Genomic DNA, 22,139 nt, shown 5'->3' with positions numbered 1-22,139 from the left:
TAGCAGGAATATAGCAAGAATATAGCAGGAATATAGCAGGAATATAGCCGGAATATAGCGGGAATATAGCAGGAATATAGCAAGAATACAGCAGGAATATAGCAGGAATATAGCCGGAATATAGCGGGAATATAGCGGGAATACAGCATTATAGCAATAAGGAGGTAATGGAGGAAGGGAGGATGTATGCATGTACGTCAGAGTGAGAGTGTGTGTGGGTTAGTGTGTGTGTTAGTATGAATGTGTATCTGTAAGTGTACATTAGAGGGAGTTTGTATTAGCATCAGTGTATAAGTGTGTGTTAGAGTGAGTATGTGTAAGTGTGTGCCAGTGTGAGTAAGTATGTGTGCTAGTGTTAGTTTCTGGGGGGAAAGATGCCAATGGGGTCACTTGGCTTTACCTGCCCAAGAAGGTGCCAGCCCCCCCTGAACACATAAGATATCTCATGTAAAGATGTTTGTTGCTTTGAAAGTGTTTATTCTTGTATTTTGAAGCTATTTGTTGATAACATATTTGTTTTGGCGTTTTTCTGCTGACTTTTGTGTCTGATCTGTTACACATACCCGTGTGGCACGCACCTTGTGTGTCTCATCAGTTTGCTGATCTTTGTCCTTTGGGACTAACTCCAGAATACACCGACTGAGGGGGAGCAGAAAGCAGCCGTGACCCACAATCATAGTCAGACGTCCTGCGTATAACGGGGAAGAGGAACACCGGGAAGACGGCGTGAGGGCAGTGGTGCAGGGCAATAAGAGAGCACAGAAGGACACAGGGTCAGAAGGGCTAAGAGAGTCTGAGGGTCTCATTGGGGTGATAAGAGCCAAAAGCACTTTCTTTACACGTTGAGAACTAACCTGATTTCTCTTTGACACGTTTTATAATGTTATCCGCACGGAGTTTGGGGCTTTCTGCATAAAGCTCCTCAGGGGATGGTGTTGAATCCGGAGAACTACAGGGTGACAGAAAAGGGGTGAGACAGCCGGGAAGATCCATCGTAAACGTCGATCTGAATTTATAAAACCAAATCCAGTCCTCTAGGCATAATGGGCTTGATTATATTCCTTTTCTAAACCTTAACTGGTGTTACTGGTGGTGGAGAAGCATTGTTTGCCATTCAACTGTCTGATGGAGGCCGCGACATCTGCACTCTGAAATAAAGTAGTTGCATTTCCCACCCTCCAATCAGATTTTGCCCGAAGCCTTGTGCCCTCTCGACCCCCTGCATGCTCAGAGGATGACCTGGGGAGGAGGTGGTGGAAGACTGCTTCCCCAATTGCTGCTTACCTGTTGCAGCGTGATCAGCGTATTTGCCTGCATTGCACAGCATGAATACATTACTTGTGCCATGTAATATGAGAGGGCAGACGGAGGTCCTCTCCTGCAACGGAGCTATTTGCAGAGACCCCAACAGAGTCCATTATGGGCATCAGTCAGGAACGGACCGGCCATCTGGCCGACCGTGACACAAACTCACCCAATCTGCCACTGGCTAGCAGCTGGATATCCCCGACCATGTGATGCATGCATAGTGTGTGGCTGCAGGTATCCAGCTGTGGCCACGGGCCTTAAAGTGCCAGGGCTGTCCCATCGTCACCAGTCCAGCTCGTTGTCAGACTGCGGCGGCCTGAGGGGTTCCCTGTCTCCTGTAGATCCTAGCAGCTTCATCCCTGACCCCCGAGGGAGTTCCTCCTCTCTGCCGCCTGTGCTGGACGACCTTCCATGTAACTCTGCTCTCGGCATTTACCTCCTGAACGGTTTAACGCAGCTAAAATACTTATTCTTCAGACTATGGTTACGCCGGCTAGAAATCTCTGTGCGATGAAGCTGAAGCAGCTCCTGCAGCCTTTCCTGTTTCTGTTGTTTCTTAATAAATAGATGAATAAATGTTCTTTCTCCAGCCCAGCGTTCTTATGAGCTTCTGTGTTTCTGCCGGTTACATGCTGTCTATCTCTGTGAATAGACTGAGTTCTCTACAGGACAGCTGACATAGGAGATTGATACTGACTGTGCTAAGAGTTTCCCTGTTTTTTCCATTTCACACGTATGTAACCTGTTTGCGGTGTCCATGTTGTATCCGTGCTGTTCAAGCTCCTCTGATGTCACAAACCGCGGGGTTGAAATCTTGTTGTTTTCAGTCCAATCATAAAGACGCCAATCCACACAGATCTTTACCTGGTGATCCTGCTGCATGCCTGCAATACATGTTTACAGTGTATAACATGCAATTAGCGTGTTTACAGCACGTAACATTAGGGTAAATTAGCATGTTTATAGCACGTAACATTAGGGGAAATTAGCATGTTTACAGCACGTAACATTACGGGAAATTAGCATGTTTACAGCACGTAACATTACAGGAAATTAGCATGTTTACAGCACGTAACATTACGGGAAATAAGCATGTTTACAGCACGTAACATTACGGGAAATAAGCATGTTTACAGCACGTAACATTACGGGAAATTAGCATGTTTACAGCACGTAACATTACAGGAAATAAGCATGTTTACAGCACGTAACATTACGGGAAATTAGCATGTTTACAGCACGTAACATTACGGGAAATTAGCATGTTTACAGCACGTAACATTACAGGAAATTAGCATGTTTACAGCACGTAACATTACGGGAAATAAGCATGTTTACAGCACGTAACATTACGGGAAATTAGCATGTTTACAGCACGTAACATTACGGGAAATTAGCATGTTTACAGCACGTAACATTACGGGAAATAAGCATGTTTACAGCACGTAACATTACGGGAAATTAGCATGTTTACAGCACGTAACATTACGGGAAATTAGCATGTTTACAGCACGTAACATTGCGGTAAATTAGCATGTAGCCCATAGGACAGCGCAGCTATGTGGAGGGGGCCTTGACTCGTTGAGGAGATGGGATTGGGATAATGGGGTTGAGGGAGCTCCTGTATAAGTAGGTCTCTCCATTTTGTGTCTGTCACTTCTGTGCTTCTTACCTGAATCTTCCCTCCCAACCCGTGGAGAGTAGGGCGACCGTGTTCTTCTTTCACACAGCGTTTTTACTCTAACAGGTCTCATATTCCATTTAAGCCTTTTGAGATACTGTAGGTTATCAGTTACCTTTGAGGATGTGATGAGCCGTTTGGATACAGCGCAGGGCAGGAGAGCAGAGCACGGAGTCGCACTGTACGGGGGCATCCAGAAGTGCCTCACCTGGGGTACATAGTCATGAAATGTCATTAATGCCCCCACATGTTCCTTAATGAAGCAACTTTTGGCAACTCCTGTCTGTCTTACCCACGAGCCTGGCCTGGAAGGTCCCGCAGGAGGACAGCGGTGGGTCCCATTCAAAGTCTAACAGCTTCTCCCGGTCTGGCAGCCTCGAGGGGAGGTTCAGGTCTGTGCGAGTATAAACCCCTGGGGCAGAGCAGAGGGGATGGGCGGTGGAGAGAAAAGAAATAAAAGGCTGCCCAAACACAACGAAAGCCCCATTTCTTTTTATTTGATCACTAAGCATGTGCATATTATCCTACTCCTAATGGCATTGCAGGGGTGACCCCATGTTAACCTTTGTTACCCCAGCACCCAGAGGCCACATGCATGTGAGCAGAGGTGGTAAAAAAAGCAAAGCCAGCCACCCCAACCCAAGTTTCTTAATGAGATGAGTAAGGTTTGTTTATCCTTTATAACAGAGGCTCCAGTCTGCGGAGGCCATCAGAGCTCAAATCTCAAAAGACGAAGGACATGAAGAAGTCATTTCTGAGGCTTGAGGCTGGTTCTTGATGTTCTTTAGCATAATTCCTCTCTTGTCTGGAAGTATTAACTATGCGAGAGTTTACTTACCTTTAGTGAGAGTGCGCTCACTCAGCCAGCTAGGGCCAAAAACCTCGTCCACGCTCTCTCCATGACTCACTATAAGCAAGCTTCGACTGTGCACCTGAGTGATGACAAGAAGCATGAAAACAAGGCCGAGGATCCTCCCCGACTATTGCCCCAGGGAGCGCCATTGAAATGCCCATCTGTCCTATTTTGGAAATGAGACATTCATTGTGTCCAATGTTGTCCATGTGGTTGGTGTAACATGATGGCCTCTTTCTCTTTTGAAAATGGTCCCACCATAGACATGACCCAGGATCTAGCCTTTTGCCCCTGCAGTGGCCATTGTGGCTGCCCATTTATCGGAATGGCAGTGGGGATCTAATTAGGAAAAACAATAGACACTAAAATCACTCAACTAGCTGCGAGGCGAGAGAATGAGTATTATGTTTATTTTATTCCAAATGTTCGTAGTGATTTCCAGGGCAGGGGAGCAATTACCCCTTAGGATTGGTCAAATTTTGGGCTTTTATTACTATTCATTATTTAGCAATTGGGATGTATAGAGTAAAACAACTTGAATACATTTCCATAATGACTGGATCCTTTTACTGCACTCTTTCTACGTTTTATTACTCTGTTACTTGAGTGGAATTGCCCCCTGTGTTGAATGTTATCAGCCCTTCCTGGGGGACATCAATGAAGCGAGGTGAAGGAATGGAAAAAAGTAGAAAAAAGTGTTACTGCCCCCCTGTGTGCCAACAGTCTCAGTGGGATTTTGCTGTGATGTAGCCCAGATCATTATTAAAAGGGCAGTTTTCTCTGCCCTTCCTGAACTGTCCCCACCTGGCTTTCCAGACGCTTTCTCTCCTTGTCCTCTGGGCCAAGTGTCACTTCCTGGTGAACCCTGGAGAGAGTGAACCTGTACGAGCTAAAAGATGGACAAAGTCATGACTCAGGTAACGTACATCATGTAGACGGATCTCTGAAAGGATCTTACTGCCAAAAGTGATCAAGAAACTGATCGGCAGGACCTGACCATTGGTCACTGGACTAATTGCATCTCTGCATCACTGTCTGTATCCTTACCGGTGCTTGACCCAAGTGGCAGTGTCTTTCACCTTCTCCAAATAATTCTCTGGAACCATCCCCTGACACCCTGTCCTGTGGGAAATGGCCATTAACCATCCATCGGTTGTGCTGGGCTGGCGGATTGTGTCCCTGTAAACGACTTCTCCCGGACTGAGCTTCAACTCATCGGCATTATTTGGCTTGAAAGGGAAGAGAGCTCGGAGGGTCTATGAGGAATCATTTGGACTCGGTTCAGAAGATGCACAGAACCCTCTTGATCAGTGCCCTCTGCATTAAAAGGAGTCATGGAAGTGGGCTTGTGGCTTGTGAATTCCCCCCTGTAGGGCGTATTTTGGTGTTATGCCTGTTGGACATTTTTCTCTATTTTTGGCACCCGGGGCGGTTCCTATATTTGGCACCCCCTTGGCCCCCCTTGTCCCCTCTCCAGTAACTCACATATGCTCCCATTTGTACAGACTTACACACTCACGCCAACACACATGCGCACTCACTAACATACACTTATACCCTACACACCCCTGTTAACACGTACTCCCTCTCATACACATTTACATATACACATTCATGCTCAGCACACACTTACACATACACATCCATTCTCACACACACTTACACATCCATGCTCACACATACACATCCATTCTCACACACACTTACACATACACATCCATGCTCACACATATAAAGGCATGCTCTCACAAAAACACACATCTATGTTCACACACACTTACACATACACATCCATTCTCTCACACACACATCCATGCTCACACATACACATCCATGCTCACACATACACATCCATTCTCATACAAACTTACACATACACATTCATGCTCACACATATATAGGCATGCTCTCACAAAAACACACATCTATGTTCACACACACTTACACATACACATCCATTCTCTCACACACACTTACACATACACATCCATGCTCACACATACACATCCATGCTCACACAGATACATGTATGCTCTCACAAAAACACACATCAATGTTCATACACACTTACACATACACATCCATTCTCTCACACACACTTACACATACACATCCATGCTCACACATACACATCCATGCTCACACAGATACATGCATGCTCTCACAAAAACACACATCTATGTTCATACACACTTACACATACACATCCATTCTCTCACACACACTTACACATACATATCCATGCTCACACATACACATCCATGCTCACACATATACATGCATGCTCTCACAAAAACACACATCTATGTTCATACACACTTACACATCCATGCTCATACACACTTGCACATACACATCCAAGTTAACATATACACATTCATGCTCACAAACACATACACATCCATGCTCACACACACATACACATCCATGTTCACACACTTGCACAAACACATCCATGTTAACATATACACATCCATGCTCACAAACACATACACATCCATGCTCACACACACATACACATCCATGCTCACACACCAACACATCCATGCTGACACACCAACATTTAGACATCCATGCTCATACATACTTAAACATACACATCAATCCTGACACATTTACCCATACACATTCATGCTCACACACACTTACACATACAAATTGTGTTACCTGACCCCGTTACATTCCTGCCTCCCTGGTCTGGTCCAAAATTGTTCACAAAGGGCTGGTCCGACCTGGACAGACCCCATCCTGGCACTCTTCTGATGAGGACCGCCCCCTGACAACTATGTCACTGGTTAAAACTGAATAATTAGGAGCAATTCCATAAAGGTTTATTAAAGCAAAGCATGTATGGACCTTATCCTGCGCTAGGATAATCCCAGCATCATAGGGAGCAGTTAAGGATGGGAAATGCTTTGCTATGTCCAGTGACATTTTATAAAGTGGCAGCTACTGCCCTTTGTTGTGGATCGGACATGTGTGCGGTGACTGCGGTCTACACTGGTTCCATTCTGATAAATGGTATTTCCAACGTTTCCTGACCCTTGCCCCATCATCACATCTCATGTAAAATAAAACACATAGAGCACCTTACAATGAACGAACCGCATGTCCCTGGAAAACAGGACTGCCTCCCACTCGCAGCTCTGCGTAGGGCACAAGGATTTGGCCAAATGCTCCAGGGTCCCCTGGTGATGTGGAGAGAATCTGTGGGCCAATGTGAGGTGGAAATCTCTCGACAAGAGCTTTACTGAGCAGTCTGCAAAGGGAAAAGAGAGACAGAGATACCCAGAGAGACATCTACCAACACGGACACATAGACTTTCAGGGCGCCTGCATGGAACCATCCCCCAAATAAACATGACCATGTTTAATGATACATTGTGCACAGGACAGTTTCCATCCCAATATCCAGTCTCCATTCTGACATCCCCTCCATATCCCCAATGCACACAGAACCAGCACCTTGTCTGTCTACCTGCCAGCTTTTTGGCCTCTTCACAGAACATGTCCATGAATCTCCTGATAGTGGTGGCTGTACCCTCGTTTATGAAGAAACCAATGAATGAGCTTGAAGAATAAAGGGAGAGGGATATTGTCTTGGGAAAGAAGGGAAGGATGAGGTCTCCAGCTCTCCTCAGTGCTCTATATAAGGAGTCCACCTTCCAATCTTCACACTATAGGAGAAGAAGACAAACACAATGGGTCAACAAGGTCCTCAAGGTGTCCTGAAGCCACTGATGGGAATCACTGCTCATGCACCGAAGTTTCCCAAGCATAAGCAAAGGGGCCATAGATGCCATGATCCGTCAAGGGACCTAAGGCAGAAAAAGGACATGAACAAGGCATCCATTGTTTGTGTGCGCTGCATGCGCAGATTCTGGCTTGTCTCACAAACCCTAATTCTCTTCCATCCTATATTCTTCTGTGTTAGAACACTTAGGTTTTTCTATTTCGACTAAACAAGCATTGATATATAGCCTATATGGACAAAGGTACTGGGACACCTGAACATTACACCACCAAGGACTTTGATGACATCACATTCTACATACATAGACATTAATGTGAGGTAGTTCCCCCTTTGCAGATATAACGTCTTCCGCTCTTCTGGAAAGATTTTCCACAAGATTTGGGGCATTTCTGTGGGATTTTTACCCGTTCATCCAGTAGAGCGTTTGTGAGGTAAGGCGCTGATGTTGGACAAGACGCTCGGCCCATAGTCTCTGTTCCAGTTCATCCTAAAGATGTTCAATGGGGTTGAGGTCGGGGCTCTGTGCGGCCGGCCAAGTCCTTCCACCATAAACTCATCCAGCCGTGTCTTTATGGAGCTCGCTTTGTGCGCCGGGCGCCGTCACGCTGGGATAGGTTTCCCCAAACTGTCCCCACAAAGCTGGAAGCCAAGCATCGCCTAAAACGTCTTGGTGATGAAGGAGAAATGCGACCCACGTTAGAGAGAGTTTTGGGGTAAATATACTGTATGTAACAGTATTCTGGACCAGGCCTAGGGCAACATTTGAGGGGGGGCAATAACTGGATTGTCCTGCAGGGCAGTTAGAGTCCACTGTGCCCCATGGCTCCATCAGCTAGTTGGTACATGGGGAGTGAAGATGAGTGACATCTCTAAGTACACATTTGCCCCGGGCACTCTGCAAGTGTCTGTCTAATGAGACAGGCATTCCCAAAACACATAATCTCCCAATGCAGGCCGTAGTGCTTCATAACCATTAAGAAATAACCAAACCCGACGAGTGGCCCTCGTAGTGCTCTCTACATTAGGATAAAGTCACCCTGAAAATGCCATATTAATCATTTATCGCACTCTGGAGTCTCTTTACAAGAGGTGAAAGGGTTCACATTCGTAAAATCTATGTTATTAAAGTCTATGCTTAATATGGTGAGTTCAGACTCCACAGTGGCGCATGCTAAACATGTCGTCTGCGTAACAGCAGCCTAATGGGAGGGGTATTAGAGTTTAACCTCTAATTCTCTAAACCTCTAAACCTTATTCTGCCTCTTGGAGTCTTTTAACCTCTAAGACGCAGGTTTAGCAATCTTTTTCTTTGGTAAATTGAGCTCATGTCTTGATCAAAAGCCACAATGTATAGAGCAAACCACAAAGTTGTGTGGGCTACCACATGCCGTTTCCTTTAGCGTGTCTTGGGTGCAGCATCATTCTTTATATCCTGTGCAGCTTTACACGGTTAGTGTGTGTGTTAGTGTGAGCATCAAGGCATGTTAGGGTAAGTGTGGGTGTTAATGTGAGTGTCTGGGTATGCTAGTGTAACTGTGTGTGTTTCTGGGTATGTTACTGTAAGTGTGTGGGGTGGTTTGTAAGTGTGTGTGCGTCTGGGCATATTACTGTCAGTGTGTGCATGTCTGGGTGTGTTAGTTTGAGTGTCTGAGTATGTTAGTGTGCGTGTGTGTCTAGATGTGTTAGCGGGAATGTCCCATTGTGCTAGTGTCTGAATGTGTGTATGTTAGTGTGTGTGTCATACCTTTTGTGTGTTAGTGTGTGCACATGTGAGCATCTGGTTGTGTTAGTGTGAGTGCCTGGATACGTGTGCGTTATTGTCTGGTTATGTGTGTGTTAGTGTGAGTATCTAAGTATGTTAGTGTGTGTGTCATTCCTTTTGTGTGTTAGTGTGTGCACATGTGTGTGAGTGTCTGGATATGTGTGTGTTAGTGTGAGTGTCTGGATGTGTGTTCCACAGGTGCAAGACACTCAGGCATTAAGTGACCAATGAGCCTAGCAGGGTCATGTGATGTATGTAGAAGGGGGCGGCAGAAGGGAGCGGGAGGGACAGGGAAAGATAGCTGTGTGAGCTGCATGAATGATGGGAGAAGGAGAGTGAATGGGCTGGGTGAGTGCATGTATATGTAAGTGTTTGCTGTTAGAGTAAGTTTATGTATGTATGTGTGAGTTGGTTAGTTTTTGAGTGTGTATGCACACTATATCACCAAAAGTATTCGGACACCCCTCCTAATTAATACTTTATATATTTCAGCCACATCCTTTGCTAGCAGGCGTTTAAAACCAATCGCATAGGCGGCCATCTCCATAGACAGACATTGGTGGTAGAATGGGTCGTGCGGAAGAGCTTGGTGACTTTAAACATAGCCGTGTCATAGGATGCCATCTTTGACGCATTCCCTGGTGCGTTGTAAAAGGAACGTGTCTAGGAGTAGCAAAAGCTTAGCAGCTAAGAGCAGAGTGGGGCTGCCGAGTGCTGAAGCTCCCAGTGTGCCAAAATCTCCCGTCCTCTGTGGCATCACCCAATATAGAGATCCAACATCAGCACAAGCACCATGCGCCGGGAACTTCATGAAATGGCTGGGTTAGTAACAGCAGAGCGCGGTAATAAGCCAAATCGGAAAACAAGGAGAAAAGTCAAACAGTCCGGCTCACAACGGATTACAAGGTCATACGAGGTCAGTCATGCGGTCGACAGGGAAGCTGCTTCATGCCGGCGGAGATTGAAGCTGCCAGAGCAATCAGGACGTCGTGGGACAAAATGGAGAAGCCATGTGTGAAAAAATACACCTTTAGCAGCAATACGTGAAAGTGATGGTTTTCTGGATCTCTTTATCAGTCTCTCGACATTGTTGTGGAGGTATTTTGGTGCACTCTTCTTTACAGCGTTGCTTCAGTTCGTTGAGGTTTGGGGGCATTTGTTTATGCGCAGCTCTCATAAGGTCCTGCCACAGCATTTCAATCAGGATGAGTTCTGGACTTTCACTGGGCCTTTCGAACACCCAGATTCTTTTCCTACTCAGCCATTCTGTCGTAGACTTGCTGGTGTGCTTGGGATCATTGTCCTGCTGCATGACCCAATCCCGGCCAAGCTTTAGCTGTTGGACAGATGGCCTCACATTTGACTCTGGAATACTTTGGTATACAGAGGAGTTCATGGTCGGCTCAATGTCTGTAAGGTTCCCAGGTCCTGTGGCTGCAAAACAAGCCCAAATCACACTGTACGTCAGCGGTGTTTGTGCTGATGTGCTGCGCTGCCCATTATGGCCACACTTCTCCACCTTGGCCTCGTCTGTCCAAAGGACGCTGTTCCAAAGTCTTGTCAGATGCAACTTTGCAAACCTAAGCCGTGCTGCCATATTCCTTTAAGAGAGAGGAGGCTTTCTCCTGGCAACCCTTCCAAACAAACCATACGTGTTCAGTCTTTTTGGTCACTGTCATGATGTAACTCAGTTTTTTGCACTTTGCAACTTTCTGAGTATTGCACTGAGTATTGTCTGATCTTCGGGTGAATTTGCTGGGACGGACACTCCTGGGAAGATTGGCAACCGTCTTGAATGTTTTCCACTTATGAATAATCTAATCACGAAATTTAAATTGTTTGGAAATGGCCTTGTAACCCTTCACAGATTGAAGGCAGCAACAATAGCTTCTCTGATGTCTTTCCTCCTTGACATTGTGTAAACACACATCTGAATGCTCCAGTCCAGCAAACTGCTCAAACTTCAACTTTTATAGAGGTTGTCACGCTTGCTAATGATCCGTAAATCGAGGGCATTTGGTTAGCTGCACCTGTATTCTACTTAGCATCTTAATTCTTATGGAAGCAGTAAGGGTGTACTTAGTTTTTTCACACATGGCTTCTCCCTTTTGGCTTTATTTTTGTTGAATAAATCACAACATGGTATAATATGTCATGTGTTGTTGCATTTACTTAATTTTTAGACCTACTAAGGAAAATGTGATTGTTATTATGTGCTGATATGTTGGTAGGATTCTTACATTACAATTTTGATGGCACATACCGTGAAGAAATCACACAAAGTCATGTGAGGGAAGCTGGCGTGTGCTTTGTTCCACCCACACAGCTTGAGACTCTGTTCCCAGAAATCCTCCAGTGTGTCCCCTAAGGGCCCTGAAGGAATTAGATAGAGAATAAACTCTTGGGGGATGGGATCATCCAGCGTGGGGTCCTTTTTATGTGATCGCAACCTATAAAAAAAGAGGAAAATATATGATTCCATGCGATTTATGTTCAGGAGGACACATAACACGAGTAAAGTGACCCGCGTGTCTGGAGCAGTGAGGTGCTAGTAAATTGCTTGGGGTGGGAGGTGTCTGTGCCGATTTAACATCTTTAAAGGAAACCTAGAACCTGCTGGCATGTCAACCCCATCTGACTGGTCTAGTCGCCCGTTTCTCCTGCTGTAAGGACTCAAACCTTAATCAGTCGTTGGTCCCATCTTAGATTCATTTTCTTAGAAATTTACATCAAACATTAAACTGCAGCTGCTTCACACCTCCCATTCTGCTAACATTAAACTGCAGCTGGCACGTTCTCTCCCTCATTCTTCTAACATTAAACTGTCACGCTCTCTCCCATTCGTCTAACATTAAACTGCAGCTGGCACGTTCTCTCCCCCATTCTTCTAACATTAAACTGCAGATGCCGCTCTCCCTCATTCTTCTAACTTTAAACTGCAGCCACCTCGCTCCCCCCCATTCTTCTAACATTAAACTGCAGCCGCCTCGCTCTCCCCCATTCTTCTAACATTAAACTGCAGCCGCTGCGCTCTCCTCCATTCTTCTAACATTAAACTGCAGCCACCGCGCTCTCCCCCATTCTTCTAACATTAAACTGCAGCCACCGCGCTCTCCCCCATTCTTCTAACATTAAACTGTCTCCCTCTCTCCCATTCTTCTAACATTAAACTGCAGATGCCGCTCTCCCTCATTCTTCGAATTTTCTTAAATCACTTGCCATTTGATTTGTTGCCCCAGGAATGGCCGCCTTGCTGCAGACCTTTCTATCATCTGCAGTGACAGACCTCACCATTAAGACCTTCTGTAATATCACAAATATACCCTTATGAAAAATGGCCAGACACCCTTGTACTCACCAGTCGGCTGCCGCCTGCACTGATCTTCTCCCAGTCGCTGCCAGGGCCTTCTGTCTGCGGGTAACAGAGCGAACGCTCAGATGTGAGTGAGTGGCAAAGGTTTGTGTGAGTAGCAGCGAGCGATCAGGGCTGCGCATGGACAGCTGCACTTTTTACAATGACACATGTTTTATTGCCCTAGGAGCAGTCGTGACGCCCTGATTGACCCGTGAATCAAAATAGAAAAAGGCTCCAGGCACTCATGGGTTCCATCAGGCAGATTTATTGGAAGAGATGAACAACAACGTTTCGACCTCACGATGAGGTCTTTATCAACTTGATAAAGACCTCATCGTGAGGTCGAAACGTTGTTGTTCATCTCTTCCAATAAATCTGCCTGATGGAACCCATGAGTGCCTGGAGCCTTTTTCTATTTTGATTTACTGGGGAGCTGGCCCTTCCTGGCACAGCTAAGCACCTGAGTTCCTGTGGGGAGTGAGTGCAGATTCCTGATTCTGCTGATTGACCCGTGAGGCACGAATGAAGCAAACAGCGTTTGATGCCTTTCATTTACCTAACGAGTTGGGTCTTATCTACAAACAAAGCTTGTGAGCCCGGCCAGCATCGGAGCCGCCGCAGAGGGGCCGCAGAGGGCCCCAAGAGATAAATCCGAGGAACATTCCTCTCCAAAGAAAACTTGGTGTCCCCAATCCCACGGTGCGATTACACAGCGACGCTCGGGCACCCAACATTAACCTTTTCATGCAGTAAAAGGAGCAATTCTCACCAGCCATTATCACCCCCCCCATTTATTAATTTTTTATACCTGAATTTTGCCATTTGCGAGATTTAGCCGAAATCAAGCGACTTTCTCGATCACATTGTGTTTTTCTGTATCAGATTTCTGTATCAGATTGTGTTTTTCTGTATCAGATTGTGTATTTGTGTATTTCTGTATCAGATTTCTCTATCAGATTGTGTATTTCTGTATCAGATTTCTCTATCAGATTGTGTATTTGTGTTTTTCTGTATCAGATTTCTCTATCAGATTGTGTATTTGTGTATCAGATTGTGTATTTGTGTATCAGATTGCGTATTTGTGTTTTTCTGTATCAGATTGTGTATTTGTGTATCAGATTGTGTATTTCTGTATCAGATTTCTCTATCAGATTGTGTATTTGTGTTTTTCTGTATCAGATTTCTCTATCAGATTGTGTATTTGTGTATCAGATTGTGTATTTGTGTATCAGATTGCGTATTTGTGTTTTTCTGTATCAGATTTCTGTATCAGATTGTGTATTTGTGTATCAGATTGTGTATTTCTGTATCAGATTTCTCTATCAGATTGTGTATTTGTGTTTTTCTGTATCAGATTTCTCTATCAGATTGTGTATTTGTGTATCAGATTGTGTATTTGTGTATCAGATTGCGTATTTGTGTTTTTCTGTATCAGATTTCTCTATCAGATTGTGTATTTGTGTATCAGATTGTGTATTTGTGTATCAGATTGCGTATTTGTGTTTTTCTGTATCAGATTTCTGTATCAGATTGTGTATTTGTGTATCAGATTGTGTATTTCTGTATCAGATTTCTCTATCAGATTGTGTATTTGTGTATCAGATTGTACACACACACAGCGTGTAAAGCAGGCAGGACGGATTAGCATGCAGATAACCAATAAAGCAGGATTGCGCAGGGAACGTGCACTCGGAACGTGCACTCGGAACATGCACTCACGCGTGATGCTCTGCGAAGCCCATCTGGAGCAGGGGGTCCAGCAAAGCCCGAGCACTTCTGCTTTTATCGGAGACTTTAGCGTAGAGAGGAGAGGGCGAAGGATCCATCTTTCACTACGAGCGCCACATCCTGTGCAGAGCTTGCTGTTCAGGGGAAGAGACGGCATCCTGTGTACACCCACACTCTCTTATACGGAGGTAACACTCGCGCAAGGTACCAGAGATTCCCGAGGAGGGAATCCGACTCTGGGAACTGCAGGCTGGCGAGTCTGACCTTCGCAGGAGAAGGACTACCAATTACAGAGAATCTCACCAAAACGTGGACCCAGCACCGATATTCCCAGGTTATATCGGGGTTCCCTGCCACGCTCTGGCCCGTCCACGGCCCCGGGGGTTCCCTGCCACGCTCTGGCCCGTCCACGGCCCCGGGGGGTCCCTGCCATAACCCTCCAGTAAAGGGAGGCTGATGACGCTTTACGTAATTACACAGGAAATAACCCCCCCCCCCGTCTCTCTGTTTCATGATGAGTCAATGAACACGTTTTAAAAGTTTTATCGACCTTGAAGGAAAATGAAAATAATGGCGTAAAGAACAAAAGGGCCGCTGCGTTATCACGCAACGCTATCACGCAACGCTATCACGCAACGCTATCGTGCAACGCTATCACGCAACGTTCGCATTTCACTTCCTGACCGGCAGACGTGCATTTAGAAATTCACTTTATTTCAAAGCTTTTTCAATGTTTTTCCAGTTTATTAAATAAATGCAGATAACGCAGGGGGCCGCTGGCCAGACATGCCAGGAAGCGGCATATTAATAATAATCACTACAGTCGATGCTCAGTAGGGGGCAGCACTGAGTCATGGAACGCGGTCCATCTTTTTCTAGACATACAGGTCCCTCTCCTGCCACTAGTGTAATGACGTTACTTTAGGGCGTTCGCAGTGATCAGAGGGAGTGAATTCTCACAAAAACAGGTCAAAGGGACAGAGGAAATCAGACTTCTCAATGGGGGGGCTCCAGTGGATCACCTCTGGGGCCCCAGTGAATCCTGGGCCCGTTACGAATGCAGGAATCTGTTGAAGGCGTTGTACGCAGATTCGAGATCAAAGAGCATCTGCCGGACCTGCGAATCATCCAACTCGTCAGAGGCGGACATGCTGCTGAGCTTCTGTAACCTGTGGGAAGACCACGGCAGCAGATACAGCTATCAGCGACCAGAGAGGATTCAGTGAACCTACACAGCCCTCCCCCCCAGCCCTCGTGTGCAGCCCCCCTCCGCTGGCAGCCCCCCTCCACACACACAGCCTCCGCAGGCAGCCCCCCCCTGCACAAAGCCTCCGCGGGCAGCCCCCCCCGCACAAAGCCTCCGCGGGCAGCCCCCCCCGCACAAAGCCTCCGCGGGCAGCCCCCCCCGCACAAAGCCTCCGCGGGCAGCCCCCCCCGCACAAAGCCTCCGCGGGCAGCCCCCCCCGCACAAAGCCTCCGCGGGCAGCCCCCCCCCACAGCCTCTGCCAGCGACCGAAACCATGATGGGGGCTCCTGCACGCAGCACAAGGTGGAGGGACTGAGGGGATGAAGGAGCAAACCTGCGTAAAATCTGAGGAATAACCCGCAATGAGACTCCGCAAACTCACCACTGGCTGACTTTCTCTCGCCCCTCAAAGTCAGGGGGCAGATGGCTCATCCGGTTCATCGTCTCCATCAGCTCTCGCAGGTCGGGCTGAATCTGCAGACACCAAGAGATTACAACTAACGAGGAGAAGAGACAGCCGGCAGAGCGAGAGCCAAAGAAACAGAGAAGGGACAGTGCAGGAGACAGGCCAGACACTGGGGAGGAAAAAGCAGTAAGAGGGCAGCAGGCTCTGTGATACCTCGTCCATGGCGCGAATCTCCAGACGCAGCTTGTCCATCACAGTGATAAAGAGCTGCAAGGAGAACATCATGACATCAGAGTTACATCAGAGGCTTTCCACACATTATTTCAGGGTCATTATCAGAAACAGTCCAGGTTGCTTTATATACCACGCTAAACAATCAGGGCTTCCGACGTACGAGACGCGGGGGGCCACGCTTCTAACAATCCCCAGGATCCATCTACTGGGATCGCGTGTAACGCCCCCGGCACACACGGACAGCCCGAGTGATTTCATCACAGCCCCGCTTCTTATAGTAACAGGAAGTTTACTCCCCCCTTATATGAAACAGAGCAATGGTTCCCCCCAAATAAAAGTTAGTAACCCCAGAGCGTTACTCACAGACACGATATCGGCGATGCAGCGATTGAGATTTCCCTTGTCATCCTTAATGGTGATTGGTCGATCCTCTTTAATCCTCTCCATAGCAAGAGGACAATCCAGCTGAAAGGTATCACAGCGGGTCTAAAACCAATGTGACAATCGCAGCAGCACGGGGGGGGACAATCGCAGCAGCACGGGGGGGGACAATCGCAGCAGCACGGGGGGGGACAATCGCAGCAGCACGGGGGGGGACAATCGCAGCAGCACGGGGGGGGGACAATCGCAGCGGCACAGGGGGGGACAATCGCAGCGGCACGGGGGGGACAATCGCAGCGGCACGGGGGGGACAATCGCAGCGGCACGGGGGGGACAATCGCAGCGGCACGGGGGGGACAATCGCAGCGGCACGGGGGGGACAATCGCAGCGGCACGGGGGGGACAATCGCAGCGGCACGGGGGGGACAATCGCAGCGGCACGGGGGGGACAATCGCAGCGGCACGGGGGGGACAATCGCAGCGGCACGGGGGGGGCAATCGCAGCGGCACGGGGGGGGCAATCGCAGCGGCACGGGGGGGGCAATCGCAGCGGCACGGGGGGGGCAATCGCAGCGGCACGGGGGGGGCAATCGCAGCGGCACGGGGGGACAATCGCAGCGGCACGGGGGGGACAATCGCAGCGGCACGGGGGGGACAATCGCAGCGGCACGGGGGGGACAATCGCAGCGGCACGGGGGGGACAATCGCAGCGGCACGGGGGGACAATCGCAGCGGCACGGGGGGGGCAATCGCAGCGGCACGGGGGGGGACAATCGCAGCGGCACGGGGGGGGGACAATCGCAGCGGCACGGGGGGCAATCGCAACGGCACAGGGGGGGCAATCGCAGCGGCACAGGGGGGGCAATCGCAGCGGCACAGGCGGGGCAATCGCAGCGGCACAGGGGGGGCAATCGCAGCGGCACAGGGGGGGCAATCGCAGCGGCACAGGGGGGGCAATCGCAGCGGCACAGGGGGGGCAATCGCAGCGGCACAGGGGGGGCAATCGCAGCGGCACAGGGGGGGCAATCGCAGCGGCACAGGGGGGGCAATCGCAGCGGCACAGGGGGGGCAATCGCAGCGGCACAGGGGGGGCAATCGCAGCGGCACAGGGGGGGCAATCGCAGCGGCACAGGGGGGGGCAATCGCAGCGGCACAGGGGGGGGCAATCGCAGCGGCACAGGGGGGGCAATCGCAGCGGCACGGGGGGGGCAATCGCAGCGGCACGGGGGGGGGCAATCGCAGCGGCACGGGGGGGCAATCGCAGCGGCACGGGGGGGCAATCGCAGCGGCACGGGGGGGGCAATCCCAGCGGCACGGGGGGGACAATCGCAGCGGCACGGGGGGGCAATCGCAGCGGCACGGGGGGGGCAATCGCAGCGGCACGGGGGGGGCAATCGCAGCGGCACGGGGGGGCAATCGCAGCGGCACGGGGGGGCAATCGCAGCGGCACGGGGGGGCAATCGCAGCGGCACGGGGGGCAATCGCAGCGGCACGGGGGGCAATCGCAGCGGCACGGGGGGGCAATCGCAGCGGCACGGGGGGCAATCGCAGCGGCACGGGGGGGGTAATAAAATCTGGTGACTCACCCGATACTTTCTGCAGAAATCATCGATACACCCCACCTCCGCCCCTTGGACCTGTTTGAAAGCCGCCTTGTACTGGACCAGCAGACGGGAGCAGGCAGCCGTGTACCTGAGTGAGACACCAACATGACTGACATGCGCGTGCGCGAGCGCACACTACATTAACCCTATGAGCAACACTCACTCGCTGGGGGAGACACAGTCCTTGATATACGCTTTCTCCAGAGCTTGCAACGTCTTGACTACTGCAAACAGCTCGGCCATGTTGTCGTATCTAGAACACGTTACACGGCAACAGAGAGACGGCGTTAGAGGAGAGTCTTATAAGTAGATTCCCTCCCCCAATCCTAACCCAAACCTCACCGGCACCGACCCTAACCCAAACCTCACCGGCACCGACCCAAACCTCACCGTCACCGACCCAAACCTCACCGTCACCGACCCAAACCTCACCGGCACCGACCCAAACCTCACCGCCACCGACCCTAACCCAAACCTCACCGGCACCGACCCAAACCCAAACCTCACCGCCACCGACCCTAACCTCACCGGCACCGACCCTAACCCAAACCTCACCGCCACCGACCCAAACCCAAAGCTCACCGACCCTAACCCAAACCTCACCGGCACCGACCCTAACCCAACCCTCACCGGCACCGACCCTAACCCAAACCTCACCGGCACCGACCCTAACCCAAACCTCACCGGCACCGACCCTAACCCAAACCTCACCGGCACCGACCCTAACCCAAACCTCACCGGCACCGACCCTAACCCAAACCTCACAGCCACCGACCCAAACCCAAACCTCACAGCCACCGACCCAAACCCAAACCTCACCGGCACCGATCCTAACCCAAACCTCACCGCCACCGACCCAAACCTCACCGCCACCGACCCAAACCCAAACCTCACCGGCACCGACCCTAACCCAAACCTCACCGCCACCGACCCAAACCCAAACCTCACCGGCACCGACCCTAACCCAAACCTCACCGGCACCGACCCTAACCCAAACCTCACCGGCACCGACCCTAACCGGCACCGACCCTAACCCAAACCTCACCGCCACCAACCCTACCCTCACCATCACCGACCCTAACCCAAACCCCACCGGCACCGACCCTAACCTCACCACCACCGACCCTAACCCAAAACTCACCGCCACCGACCCTAACCCAAACCTCACCGGCACCGTCCCTAACCTAAACCTCACCGGCACCGACCCTAACCCAAACCTCACCGCCACCGACCCTAATCCAAACCTCACCTCCATACCACCAGCTCATACCCTAACCCAAACTTCACTGCCGTACCACCGGCACCGACCCTAACCCAATGAAATGTAAAATGTGATATTGAGTATCCTGTCACGCGAGCCGCTCCCAGGCTTACTTCTCTCTTTCACGGGCATTCTTGTACAGCTTGACCTCCTGTAACAGACAAGGAGACGGCGTTATCAGGATGAGGGGCCCCACTATTCCACCCACCGACCGAAGCGTTTTTTATTGGGTTTTTATTAAATCCAGCCCAAGGGACCAGGAAGAGTCCAGAGACCATTAGACCGGCTCTGACTCAGACCCCCAGCCTCGGGATTCGGTGGGCCATACGAGTTCACTGACCGGCTCTGACCCAGACCCCCAGCCTCGGGATTCGGTGGGCCATACGAGTTCACTGACCGGCTCTGACTCAGACCCCCAGCCTCGGGATTCGGTGAGTTATACGAGCTCACTGACCGGCTCTGACCCAGACCCCCAGCCTCGGGATTCGGTGGGTTATACGAGCTCATTGACCGGCTCTGACCCAGACCCCCAGCCTCGGGATTCAGTGGGTTATACGAGCTCACTGACCGGCTCTGACCCAGACCCCCAGCCTCGGGATTCAGTGGGTTATACGAGCTCACTAACCGGCTCTGACCCAGACCCCCAGCCTCGGGATTCGGTGGGTTATACGAGCTCACTAACCGGCTCTGACCCAGACCCCCAGCCTCGGGATTCGGTGGGTTATACAAGCTCACTGACCGGCTCTGACCCAGAACCCCAGCCTCGGGATTCGGTGGGTTATACGAGCTCACTAACCGGCTCTGACCCAGACCCCCGGCCTCGGGATTCGGTGGGTTATACATGCTCACTGACCGGCTCTGACCCAGAACCCCCAGCGCAGGCACCATATTGTTCCTCACCTCGTAAAGTTCCGGCTTATTTCCCGGGGCTAAAGAACAGAACAAACAAAAAATCAGAAGTTTGTTTCATGTGTATCACGAGCACATACAGCAGAGGAAACCTAGAACCCCGCATCGCACACACACAGCAGAGGAAACCTAGAACCCCGCATCGCACATATCGCAGCGAAAATCTAGAACCCCGCCTAGCACACACCGCAGAGGAACTCTAGAACCCCACATCGCACAGGAAACCTAGAACCCTGCATCACACACACCGCACAGGAAACCTAGAACCCTGCATTGCACACACCGCAGAGGAACTCTAGAACCCCGTCTAGCACACACCGCAGAGGAACTCTAGAACCCCGCATCGCAGAGGAAACCTAGAACCCTGCATCGCACACACCGCAGAGGAAACCTAGAACTCTGCGCATCGCACATACCGCACAGGAAACCTATAACTCTTGAGTAGCTGCAGGATCTTATATACACCACATACATCCGTCCGTCCGTCCGTCCGTCCATCCATCCATAGCAGAACACATCGGAGTAATAAAGGGAATCGCTCACAGTATTTTCATCTCTCCAGTTATTAGCGGTGTATTAGGTATGTTTTATACAGACTGCGGGGCCCTAGCGTGCAGTCTGGGGTATGTTTTATACAGACCGCAGGGCCTTGGGCACGCAGTCTTGGGGTATGTTTTATACAGACCGCGGGGCCTTGGGCACGCAGTCTGGGGTATGTTTTATACAGAACGCGGGGCCTTGGGCACGCAGTCTTGGGGTATGTTTTATACAGACCGCGGGGCCCTAGCACGCAGTCTGGGGTATGTTTTAAACAGACCGCGAGGCCCTAGCGTGCAGTCTGGGGTATGTTTTATACAGACCGCGAGGCCCTAGCGCGCAGTTGGGGGTATGTCCCGGTATTTCCATGCTGGCACCCGCTCAATAATAACGTTTGTAACTCACCCACGATGCCGGCGGGCGCAGGAATTCCGTGGAACATTCCGTCGGGATTTTGGAAAAATCTAGAACCAAAAAAGCAACGAGAAGAGAGCTTAGTGGGGGTGACGTTACGGCAGCGATGGCAGCGGGGGGCACAGAGGGGACCAGCTGTGGTGGGGTTAGACCTGGGGCGATAACACCGGCAGGAGGAGCCCCCGGTGCGCCATAACGCCGCCAAGAGGAGCCCCCGGCGCGCCATAAGGCTGCCAGGAGGAGCCCCCGGCGCGCCATAAGGCCGCCAGGAGGAGCCCCTGGCGTGCCATAACCCTGCCAGGAGGAGATTCCCAGGGCATATCCCTCATGCTTCCATTCTAGTTGCCCCCCCTTTACCCCCAGATATGTTTCTTCTATCCCCTATTAAGCTATTTGCTATCAGCTGCCCTTTACCCCTTGGATTTTTGTTCTTTTGCCCAGGGGGCTACATTCCGTCTTACCCAAGGTGGGGTAAATCACCTCCACTGGCTGTCGCTTATTGTTGATCACAGTTCGTTGCTCGGTTCCTTTTCTCAACACACACTTCCTGATCGCGATGTAATGACTTCAAACAACGTCACCATGACGTCATCGCCGTGGCTCAAAGAGTCCTAAACAGCAGATACGCTGAAATATAGAGAAACAAATCATCACCGACCTCCAGAAAGATGGCCGAGCGACACTTCCGGGACATCGCGAGAGCTGT

General features: G+C 50.2%; 2 protein-coding genes across 2 annotated transcripts; both read right to left on the bottom strand.

Moving 5' to 3' along the window:
- Positions 1-849: 849 nt before the first annotated feature.
- Positions 850-14,539, bottom strand: UBASH3A (ubiquitin associated and SH3 domain containing A). Its single transcript, XM_053457746.1, has 12 exons — positions 14,433-14,539; positions 12,717-12,770; positions 11,622-11,808; positions 7,321-7,519; positions 6,932-7,101; positions 4,890-5,098; positions 4,647-4,731; positions 3,828-3,921; positions 3,282-3,401; positions 3,105-3,197; positions 2,051-2,192; positions 850-949 (listed from the first exon to the last, which is right to left on the bottom strand). The coding sequence occupies exons 1-12, from the start codon at positions 14,537-14,539 to the stop codon at positions 850-852; spliced, it is 1,560 nt and encodes a 519-aa protein (XP_053313721.1).
- Positions 14,540-15,134: 595 nt separating this feature from the next.
- Positions 15,135-22,116, bottom strand: VPS28 (VPS28 subunit of ESCRT-I). Its single transcript, XM_053454887.1, has 10 exons — positions 21,895-22,116; positions 21,425-21,483; positions 20,474-20,502; positions 19,687-19,724; positions 18,476-18,565; positions 18,295-18,400; positions 16,691-16,792; positions 16,307-16,360; positions 16,070-16,161; positions 15,135-15,610 (listed from the first exon to the last, which is right to left on the bottom strand). Exons 2-10 carry the CDS (start codon positions 21,459-21,461, stop codon positions 15,493-15,495), a joined length of 666 nt encoding a protein of 221 aa, XP_053310862.1. The 5' UTR covers positions 21,462-21,483; positions 21,895-22,116; the 3' UTR covers positions 15,135-15,492.
- Positions 22,117-22,139: the final 23 nt, after the last annotated feature.

The sequence above is a fragment of the Spea bombifrons genome, chromosome 2 (assembly GCF_027358695.1).
Source record: "Spea bombifrons isolate aSpeBom1 chromosome 2, aSpeBom1.2.pri, whole genome shotgun sequence".
Taxonomy (NCBI): domain Eukaryota; kingdom Metazoa; phylum Chordata; class Amphibia; order Anura; family Pelobatidae; genus Spea; species Spea bombifrons.
Note: the sequence above shows the minus strand (reverse complement) of the source record. Positions and strands in the feature narration are given on the sequence as shown.

What these genes read in the sequence shown, in the direction of transcription:
- UBASH3A (XM_053457746.1), bottom strand. Translation starts at nt 14,539, where the DNA reads ATGGATCCTTCGCCCTCTCCTCTCTACGCTAAAGTCTCCGATAAAAGC. An exon ending in AGAGGCCAAAAAGCTGGCAG is followed by an intron (nt 7,102 to 7,320) that starts GTAGACAGACAA and finishes TTCCCTTTGCAG; the next exon opens with ACTGCTCAGTAAAGCTCTTG. An exon ending in TGCGGTTCGTTCATTGTAAG is followed by an intron (nt 5,099 to 6,931) that starts GTGCTCTATGTG and finishes GATTCCTCATAG; the next exon opens with ACCCTCCGAGCTCTCTTCCC.
- VPS28 (XM_053454887.1), bottom strand. Translation starts at nt 21,461, where the DNA reads ATGTTCCACGGAATTCCTGCGCCCGCCGGCATCGTGG. An exon ending in ATAAGCCGGAACTTTACGAG is followed by an intron (nt 19,725 to 20,473) that starts GTGAGGAACAAT and finishes TGTCTGTTACAG; the next exon opens with GAGGTCAAGCTGTACAAGAA. An exon ending in GACTGTGTCTCCCCCAGCGA is followed by an intron (nt 18,401 to 18,475) that starts GTGAGTGTTGCT and finishes TGTCTCACTCAG; the next exon opens with GTACACGGCTGCCTGCTCCC.